The sequence below is a fragment of the Macrobrachium rosenbergii genome, chromosome 55 (genome assembly GCF_040412425.1).
Source record: "Macrobrachium rosenbergii isolate ZJJX-2024 chromosome 55, ASM4041242v1, whole genome shotgun sequence".
In the NCBI taxonomy this organism is placed as follows: domain Eukaryota; kingdom Metazoa; phylum Arthropoda; class Malacostraca; order Decapoda; family Palaemonidae; genus Macrobrachium; species Macrobrachium rosenbergii.
The window spans coordinates 8,181,797-8,192,506 of NC_089795.1; the positions used below are offsets into that span (position 1 = coordinate 8,181,797).

General features: G+C 38.2%; 1 protein-coding gene across 1 annotated transcript; it reads left to right on the forward strand.

Annotated features, from left to right (window-relative positions):
- The first annotated feature begins 6,994 nt into the window (after nucleotides 1-6,994).
- Nucleotides 6,995-9,808, forward strand: LOC136835726 (uncharacterized). The gene is made up of 5 exons (XM_067099587.1): nucleotides 6,995-7,316; nucleotides 7,453-7,619; nucleotides 7,902-8,095; nucleotides 8,384-9,345; nucleotides 9,555-9,808. The coding sequence occupies exons 1-5, from the start codon at nucleotides 6,995-6,997 to the stop codon at nucleotides 9,806-9,808; spliced, it is 1,899 nt and encodes a 632-aa protein (XP_066955688.1).
- Nucleotides 9,809-10,710: the final 902 nt, after the last annotated feature.

The following is a 10,710-nucleotide window of genomic DNA, read 5'->3' on the forward strand; positions in this document are numbered from 1 at the left end:
AAATCGTTTGAAACTTTGAACAACTAATGAATTGGTATTTTTCAAATGTAACAGAATGGAGTATTTTAAGACAGAGAAATAGAAAAAGTCTCCCTTGGGTTCAGTGAACTTACTTGAATTGCAGGATCCCTCCACGTGATTTCAAAATAATATTCTGAAAAAGAAGAACCAGATTCAGTAATGAGTGCAGATATCAGAAGATGCCTTTGAAGTGAAGATGAGACTTGAATCACCGTGGAAGCCTAGATAGATATGAGGAAGGTTAGACCGAAGAGTATTATTCACGGAGAGGAGGAGGACCCCAAGGAATAATTAAATGATAGCGAAAGATATCACTAGAATTGAAGGTGGAGGGGACGAGTTATCAAAAACAACTGCTTTTAGCCATTTAGCAAAATATCTAACCAGTTTGAAGAGAGGAGTTAAATAGTAGGAATGAGGCAGCCTTATGCCGGCATAAGGTGTATCAGAGGTGATGATAACATTTTTTCCCTTTAGGACCTAATTGCTAGTAACACTACTGACTTCTGGTTCAAAACAGGAGACTTATTCAAACCATAATATAATCCCACATGAATCACTACTGCCAGTTTGAATAAAAGAAAGAAGTTTGTTACCAATAGGTCTGAACTAAATTAGGTCCTAAAGGGAGCAATCAAATAGAAACGATGATCTGCCTTAAATATGTCTTCTTGGTCATTGCAGAAGCAAGAACCCACTAGCAACGAATATAAGGGAAGCAGAGGATTAAAAAGACAGTAGTAGAATCGGGATCGCAATGTTTGCGTAGAAATAGTTGATTTAGGGGAAATTAAAGATCGCAAAATGTAGGGGTTTTCTTTATGTGTCCCAGTAAATAAGAAATAGAAGAAATTACTACCTGTAGTAGCAAATAAGTTCCTAGTTCGAAATTCAGTCTAAATTTCTTTAGAAGAGCCAAATAACTCAAGAAAAACACGTATTAAGCAAACTAAGTCCTCCATTAGGTTTCATCTACTTACAAATCATCAATGCAAGTAGCAAAAATTTAAGTAAAGATGAACTCGAAATTATGAGCATTATTTGAGCATATGAATGTCTGTTAAAAACTGTCATACTGGCCTTGGGTATGCTGTAGCTGGCACAACGTTTCCACACATAAACTCTGTTTTAAGTACTAACTGAAATGTTTTGCAAATCAAAATGTAAACTAACAATCAGACTTTATATAATATCATGATAAATAAAGGTACAAACATTTTGCACGCGACATTAAATACTACATATGGATCACATAATATGGTGAAAACTGACTCACACACCCAGACTTCCTTAATTTCAAGGCCAAGATATTTCAGGGGAATCACTAAACATGTGGACTTGGCCAGCATAATCGTATCTTCCTTTCCTCTGCAGCCCAGATTGTTTCCTCAAATACGCCTGGAATTTTTTGAACACACCAGCAAGATACCAAGCATAGGGTAAATTACTTTTCTCTCTTACTTCCAGTATGTTCAAATAGTAACACGCGTTAGTTACTGGTATATGGTCAACTTAACATAAAGCTTTCAAAAATGAGAATTAATTTTTCAAAGAATATGTTCTGCCACTGGAAAAAAGGATCACTTCCAAGAGGAGTCCTCCTGGAAGTGAGGGTCCTCAATAAACTATTGCAACAAATTACAATGCTGAAAGTTGACCTTAATTTCTAGCTAAAAGAGGAATGAATTACAAGAAGCAACACGACGTAAACAATAATAGATAAACTTTTAACATTAATTTATTTAAGGAATACGTAGGGAACCTGTAAGACAGCAAAGTCTGGAGATGACAGGACAGTTGTTTCCTCCGTGCTTGGCTGTTGCCTCCGCCAGCCAACCTTTCATTACATCAAAAATAAAAACGTAATTTTCTTGTATTCCACGGATTTATAAAAATAAGTGATGAGTGTGTGTGTTTAGCAGATATAAGGCTGGAATACAAGCAAGGAGGGTGTGTTAAAATTGCACAAAAAGCAAATTCCGACATATGAAATTTGAATATGTCAGCTCGTCAGTTAACCACCTCACCATTACAATGGTTGCAACAAATTTTGTTGATAGAAATCAAGAAGCCGGAACGAGAGCAGTTAATCAACTCTTAGCTCTACAAAGTTATAACAATCTTTGTTGAATCATCATTATCATTGGAACAAAGTGACAATGAATACAAAAGATAAATAGCGATCACGGACAGCTGTCAAAGAGAAAGCGCACAACTGACAATTTTATCTCTCTTCTCTCATATACAAGTGAAATTAGCCTCCAGTAATTGTTGCCCCACGCTTGTGTTGCTAAACAATACCCGCTCCTGACTCATTCGGATCCTTAAGAGTCAATTTGCCTGGTAATACAGACATTGCCTGTTGCTGAGTAATCCCCGTGCACTTTACAGAATGCTGACAACTGGCATAAGGGCTTGGGTCAAAGAACTTATTGAAACCACAGCGAATAAAAGATATGCTTTATAATGAGCATGTGCTTGTGTAGAACATATAGGAGCACGGGCTTCTTGTTCCGTGTTTAATTCTACACATCCTAGTGATTTACGAAAATCCTTTAAACATTTTATTTTATAAATATTAATATTACAACAGATACATTAGAAAGTTTCTATGAGAGTTCGGAAAAACTCTTACTGACACTACGGAAGTAAACATCAAGTTGTGTTTTCTCTATGTACAGGAAAAGATATCAATCCCTAAGTGCCCAGAAAATTAAAGGAGTTTCTCAGCCCTGTTTAAAATTAAGAATGAGGATAATGAAAACAAAATGAACTTATATATATATATATATATATATATATATATATATATATATATATATATATATATATATATATATATACTGTATATACAGAGAGAGAAAGAGAGAGAGAATCGAATACTTTAAATTCTTGTACTTTCACAAACCCGGTCACTGCGTCCAGTTTATTTTACAAACATACATTATTTAAATTATTAATCATGTATGTTTACTATATATATATATATATATATATATATATATATATATATATATATATATATATATATATATATATATATATAAATATATAAATGTATATGTATATATATAAAATCTAAACACACACACACACACACACACACACACACACACACACATATATATATATATATATATATATATATATATATATATATATATATATATATATATATATATATATATATTTATATATATATATACTGTATATACAGAGAGAGAGAGAATCAGAATACTTTAAATTCTTGTACTTTCACAAACCCGGTCACTGCGTCCAGTTTATTTTACAAACATATGTTATCTAAATTATTAATCATGTATGTATACTATATATACATATATATATATATATATATATATATATATATATATATATATATATATATATATATATATATATATATATATAAATGTATATGTATATATATAAATCTAAACACACACACACACACATATATATATATATATATATATATATATATATATATATATATATATATATATATATATATATATATATATATATATATATATATATATATATATATATATATATATATATATATATATGTATATATGTATATATACATATATAAATATAAACACACACACACACACACACACACACACACACACACACACACACACACATATATATATATATATATATATATATATATATATATATATATATATATATATATATATATATATATATATATATATATATATATATATATATATATGTAAACAGACACGAATCGCGTCCTCTATTCCCATTATTGAACTAGCTAATTATAAAATTTGGGGTCGTTTAGTTGCCAAACTAGGTACTGGACGAATTCTTTAACAAGTGAAAATATGCGCAAAGAATCGTTGTTTTACACTTGATCTTGAGGACTGGAGCTGGGCGGTTCTCTTTTCGAGATCGCCATTAATAATTTAGAATAAGACTGAACCCTCCAACTAAATAACTTGGAGTAAGTAACTGTATTGATTGATCAATTCCATTTGTAATTTACTGGTCGATTCAAGTTCAGATTTGTTATTTCTGTTTTGATTGGTTTTGTTGTAATATACTTATTATTGTTTTTTTGTAAGTCGTAATATATATGTAGTTTTAATTTAGGTCTGTTGACATTTTCTCTGTAAAGTAGGGTAAAAATGTTATTGTAATTATTTCATTTGCAGAATGAAATGTCTGTAACGACTTCAACGTCGTGACGTTACATGCCTCGTTCGTATGGTTGGTTGAGGTGTCAAAGGTCTTATTCTGATTGGGCAGGCGCAAGCCCCTGCAGTTGCGCTACATTTCATTTCCAAGTGCTCTGCGGAATCGAGGAAACTCTAAAGTAAGTTCGCTCCAATTTGTGCCTTGTGGTATGTAAATTGTCCTCAAGGTTAACTCGTTCATAAATTACTTCATTGTTAACAACAGCAAACAAAAGTGTCAACGAGTTTAGTTCGCGAAAACTGAATGTTTGAATGCCTAACTAGTTGGTTCCGTCAATGACTCGTCGTCTGGAAGAGTGGCTATTATCAATTATCGACCCAAAGTTGGTGTTTTGAAGCAATACTTCTTGTGTTCCATTTCTCATAACTGGGTCGCTGAATTCATCGTTCGGGTATTGTACTGCTGTTTACTGTTCAATCTCGTAAACATGCCTCCCAGGAAGGTGAAATCTTTGACTCGGAAGAAATTTGACATTGTTGAGACCTGGACTATTGAAAGTTCGGACGCCGAGGCCATCTTAGCAGATGCAGAGAACGCCACTGTTGATGATTTAAGGTTATCATTGAACTCTCTTCGTGAATCATATAGTGATTTGAAAAGAGTCTCCGCAGGCAATCTGACTTGTGACGAAGCTTTGAAAACATTGCGTGATGCGGGTGTTACCTTCCACAAGCTGAGGACGCAGATAAATGAACGAATGGAAAAGCTATCGGAAAAAGAGGACATTCCTAAGCAAGCTAATGAGGTCAGAAAATCTAATTCGTCATTCGTCCAATTGAAGAAACTTTCTTGTCCGACGTGGGATGGTGAAGTTCGATCGTATAAAAGATTCAAGAAAAATTTCGAGCTATTAGTTCAGAGCCAGATGTCTGAGGAGATGGCGCTTTTAAGACTGAGAGAAGCATTGCGAGAAAAACTCGAGGGAAGGCCTCATTGTTCAGTCGAAATCGAGCTTGGATGAAGCATGGTCAGCATTAGATTGCATTTACGGAAGGGGAAACACCATCCGTGACGCAGTCCTCAAGGACGTCCATGACATTAGGCCTGTCAGAAGCGAGTCTGATGCAGATGGTCTTCGTCGATTGGTAACGGAGCTTACTGTCGCTAAAGAGGACCTGAGATCGGTAAACCGAACGTCTGCATTAGGTGAGTCGGCATTTTCCATCGTAATGGAAAAAATTCCAGTAGAACTGCGCAGGAGAATCGACAGAAAAATTCTGGCAGACGACCTTGATGCTGAAGCCTCCTTCAATTTACTCTTAGAAATGGCCGACACGGCAGCCTCAATCGAAGAAACAGCTAAATTGCGAGCAGAAGCTCATTCTAGTTACATTTTCAGAGAAGAGCCGACGACGGTCGTCAAGAATTATCAGGTTAGCAGTAAGGACAGAAACACTGGTAACAGCGGTTCGAAAGGTGTCAAGCCTGGTAAGAATGGAACGCCCAAAAAGGGTAATGGTTGGAAGGAATCGAAAACCAGGAAGCCAAAAAATTCCCCATCTTCCGTTCAATCATGTGTTTTTCATTCTATGGCTGATCACCAAACGTCTGAATGCAGAGTGTTCCTAGGTCTTTCGTCCATAAAAAAGAGAGAAACCTTGAAGGAACATAACCGGTGTGAAAAGTGCTTTGGTTCTCACCCCTTAAATCAGTGCAGAAATAAGCACGTTTGTCAGGAGGTTAATTGCAAGACGCCAGACAATCATCATACTCTATTGCATGCTGCTTGCCTAGCTGCGTCAAGCATGGTTTATGGTCCTGTTGATTGCGAGAAACTCCGTCATCATCTGGGCCAGAACACAATGAGACCTAGTCATACAGCCTTCATGAAAAGGAAAGGCAATCTTTTCAGGGTTTCAGTTCTTTATGATTTGGGAACCACTGTCTCACAGATTCTGAACTCGGTGGCAAAGGAAGCTTGTATCAAACCAGTATCCAGAATCAAGAATTTGATGATGAGGACTGCTGGGAGAGCCAGCCACAGGATTGGGGACCAGCTGATCTGTACAGCATCCCACTCTACGATGCAGAAGGTAACTTCGTGACTGCAGTTGATTGCATTGGTGTCGATTACATCGGTGAACTTGATGGAGGCAATTATCATGCAGCTGCTGACATGTTCAAAGATGATGCCGATCCATCAGAACTTTTAGAGCCTGTTCACGGTGACATCGAGTTGCTAATCGGAGACAATCATGCCAGCATATTTCCGCGAACGGTGAAGACAAGAGAAAACCTTGTTTTAGCTGAGACTAACTTCGGGTTCATTCTACATGGTTCTCACGAAATTTTTGCCGCCAATTCTCATGAACCAAGTGTGATGCTGTCGGAGCTCCTCAACAGAAAGATTTCTGCTGTTCTTCTGCAGTCAACGTCATCAGTTGCAGTAGGTCAAGCTGAACGGCCGAAAGGAAGTTTCCACAGATAAAGCCCGGAGCAATGGCTCCGTGCAGGAGGTTGCAGAAAATGGCGGACAGTCGGTTCTTTCAATAAAGACCAGTGCTGAGACTGTGTTTGATCGTATGTGTGAAGTTGAGGATGGTCCGGTTTGTCATCGGTGCGACGCAGTCGCATAAACTCAGAAGAGGAGCGAAGAGTACAGACATACAAGAGTTGCCTCACCTACGACCCTGAACGGAAGATATTCGTTTGCAGGTTACCATGGAAGGAAAGCTTCCGTACCTTGTCGGATAATCGACCTGTTGCCCTCAAACGCCTAAATTCGTTAACACGTACCATGTCCAGAAACAAAGCTTTAAAGAACTGGTATGTAGACGAATTTGAAAAGTTGATCAACGACGGCTATATGACAGAGGTTACAGCTGAGGAGGATGCACAGTGGAAAACTAATGGTGGCAAAGTCTACTACATCTGTCATTTCGCACACTTTAATGAGCATAGTTCCTCAACCCCACTCAGAATTATATTTGATGCAAGTGTTCCATTTAAAGGCAAGGCTATCAACTCCTTGTGGGAACCACCACCAAATTTGATTCCACCAATTCCAACCCTGCTGTTGAGGTTCCAGGAAAGGAAAATACCGGTTGCAATGGACATAAGTAAAGCATACTTCACTGTTAAGCCTTGAGACAGAAGAATCTCATCTGCACCGCCTTCTGTGGAATCAACTGGACAAGGAAGAAGAAGTCAAGACGCTGCGATTACTACGAAACTCCTGGGGAACTACTCCGGCAGGTGGTATATGCAGTGTAGCAATGCTCATCATAGCTGAGAAATTCAAGGACAAGTACCCACAGGTATATGAATTCATAAAATCGAACTTGTATGTTGATGATGGTACTACAAGTGTTGATGATGTTTCACGGCATTACAACTTGCTAAGGAACTCAACATTGTCCTCAGTGAGGCATCCTTCATCATAAAGCATTTCATGATCGGTGGAAGTGATAGTGATATTGATGCCCACATAAAGAAGTGTCCGGATGTACCTGACAATGTGCGACGGACACCAGAGCAGGAAAGGATCCTGGGTATAATATATCATTCTGCCAACGATGAAATTTCCATTTCAGGTAGGATTAACTTCTCAAAGAAAAGGAGAGCATTAGATCAGAGGAAGATATCAGTTTAGAAAATTTTGATGATGCCTTCCTGACACTTTCAGTCGAAGAAATTATCTACAGATCATAGCAACCATCTATGATCCGGCGGGACTTGCAACTCCGGTTACCATCTGCCTGAAGCACGAACTAGGTCAGATATTCCGCCTCAAACAGGGATGGGACGATCCGATCCTAGATGGTAATGATGACCTACCTACAACCCGCAGTCGGTGTAAAGAAGTGATTCGTTCGATCTATGGTCTAAAAGAAGTCAGGTTTGTTCGCTGTCTTACACGGAAACCGCAGTTGACAAACCCGCTCTAGTAATTTTTGTGATAGTTCTCAGACTGCCTATGGATGTGTCGCGTACTACAACTGGAAGTTGGAAAATGGCGAGCGAGCATCTGTTCTTGCCATGTCAAAGGCAAAACCGTGGCCACAAATTCCGACATTAACGATCCCCCGTGGTGAGTTACTTGGATGTCTGCTGGGTGCCAGAATGCAACAGACTATCGTCAAAAAATCAAGCTTCATTTTGAAAGGGTAATGCTGCTAACTGACAGCACCATAGTTCTGGGACAACTGCGTCATGAGCCCTACAAGTACAACATGTGGACAGCCAGCCGTATTGGTGAAATACAAACCCTGACTGATATTCGTGATTGGTACCATGTAGACTCTGAAAACAACGTTGCCGATGATGCGTCACGCGGTCTTAACCCATCTGAAATGGGAAAGGATTACAGATGGCAAAAAGGTCCAGACTTCATGAAGAAGGACATCAACGAATGGCCAATCAAACATGCAAATGAAGTTCATGCGAAGAAAGAAGATCTGGACATAAGAATAAAAGATCCACGGATGACCATTGGAAGATGCAAGTCACTATGTGTCCAGATTGATGGTGGAACAAATGAAGATTATTCAGTTATTCTTGATATCCTAAAAACATTTAACATAACGGTCGACAAAAATGACAGCCTGATGAAGATTAAACGTCGCATCTCTAGAATCATAAGATTTATGGAAAATGCTTCACAATTTTTCAGAGATCGACTGAAGAGAACAGTGAAGACTATTCCAGTTGCCATCAGTAGTATGACGAAAGCAGAATGTTCGAGATGGTTTGCTGAAAATGATACATTTGTGCCTACCAAGCGTGAGTTAGTAATATCAAACTTGTTTCTTATTCAACAGGCTCAGCAGTCACTACCGTCAGATGTGGGACATAAGCTAAAGTCACTGAACCCAATACTGGACGTCGACGGTGTGTGGAGAGCACTAGGTCGTACTGGTGCTGCTCTATCAAACCCGCCTGCGATTATACCATACTCTGAACCCTTTGCAGAGATCTTGGTGCGCAAATGTCACCAACCGCAGCACTCTGGTGCGGATACTACTCTTGCCCTAGTACGTGAGCAGTTCTGGATCCTCAACGGTAAACGGTTCGTCAGCAAAGTTGTGTCGCAGTGCCCATATTGTCGCTTTCTGAGGAAGAAGATCGCCCAAGTAGAGATCGCTCCTCGTAGGTGGAACAACTCGTGCGATCGCCAGTATTCGAACATGTGGTCATTGACATAGCTGGTCCGTTCAATACCATCGCAGATCGCCGCGAGACGAGAAATTACCGGGTAAATTCTGGTAAAGCCTGGATTCTGGTCATCGTGTGTCGTGCATCTGGTGCGGCCCACATAGAGGTCCTTGAAGGTTACGATACCAACTGCTTCCTTGCAGGTTTTGATGCTTTTACTAGAATCCGCGGAAAACCCACGTCTGTGACTGCAGATCTTGGTTCGCAAATCCGTGGTGCTGCAAACGTTATGGAGAGCCTTTGGAACCATACCAAGATGGCAAAGATTCAGACAAATCCCGAAACAACAACCTGGCACTTCGTACCATCTGGAGCTCATTCGTCAGTCGGACAAGCTGAGAGGATGATCAGGACTGTGAAGAACACTTTAGAAGCTGTCACTGCTTCGAAAACCTGAGTTTACTAAGTTGCGTTTGCAGAGACTAATGTACAGTGTTGCTGATATGATAAATGATAGGCCTTTGGGTGTTCATAGAAATAATGTTGCCAAATTAGACGCTGTGAGATTACTACGTCCAAATGACCTTATTTTGGGTAGATCAAACGGTGATATTAGTGAACTTTTAGATTTCGAGTTGGCTAAAACACCTGAGCAAATAGAGTACACAAAAATACTCGCACTGAATGAACTCTTTTTAAATCATTGGTGGAAAATATGGTATGATCAAATTTTTCCAGCTCTTCTTCCCAGAGAAAAGTGGTCAGATTCAACCGGGGTAGAGATAAATGATATCGTAATAATCAGAGATACTAATCCCGTGCGTAACCAGTGGTCTTGGGGCGAAGTTGTTTCTGAAAACAAGTCGTCTGATAATATAACACGTTCAGTATCGGTGCGGTATAAGTCTGATGAAAAATCTAAGTTTGTCACTAAGTCGGTCAGAGATTTGGTTGTCATTCTGAGGAACAATGAACGTACTGATTTGTAGACATTTACAGTAACATACGTGAGATTTTCAGTTGCATATAACGTAAAATTTTGTCGCAAAAAGTGCAATTTCATCTAAATGAGTACTTTTTCAATATGTTGTCGTTTTGTTTCATGTTCTTATTAAAAAAAAAAAAAAGTTAAAAATGTAAAAAAAAAAAAATTCAAGTTCCTGTTTCTTGCTTATTTATTAAATGAGATCAAGTTTTATCTATAGTTCTAGTATGTAAAATTTGTTACAAAAAGGTTCAAAAGTGAATTTTAATGAAAAAACGTGTATAATTTATAAGAGTAAAAATTAACCCGAGATAAAGCTCCGGAGTGTAAACAGACACGAATCGCGTCCTCTATTCCCATTATTGAACTAGCTA

What these genes read in the sequence shown, in the direction of transcription:
- LOC136835726 (XM_067099587.1), top strand. Translation starts at nt 6,995, where the DNA reads ATGTCCAGAAACAAAGCTTTAAAGAACTGGTATGTAGACGAATTTGAA. An exon ending in ACCGGTTGCAATGGACATAA is followed by an intron (nt 7,317 to 7,452) that starts GTAAAGCATACT and finishes CTACTCCGGCAG; the next exon opens with GTGGTATATGCAGTGTAGCA. An exon ending in CCAAGTAGAGATCGCTCCTC is followed by an intron (nt 9,346 to 9,554) that starts GTAGGTGGAACA and finishes GCTTCCTTGCAG; the next exon opens with GTTTTGATGCTTTTACTAGA.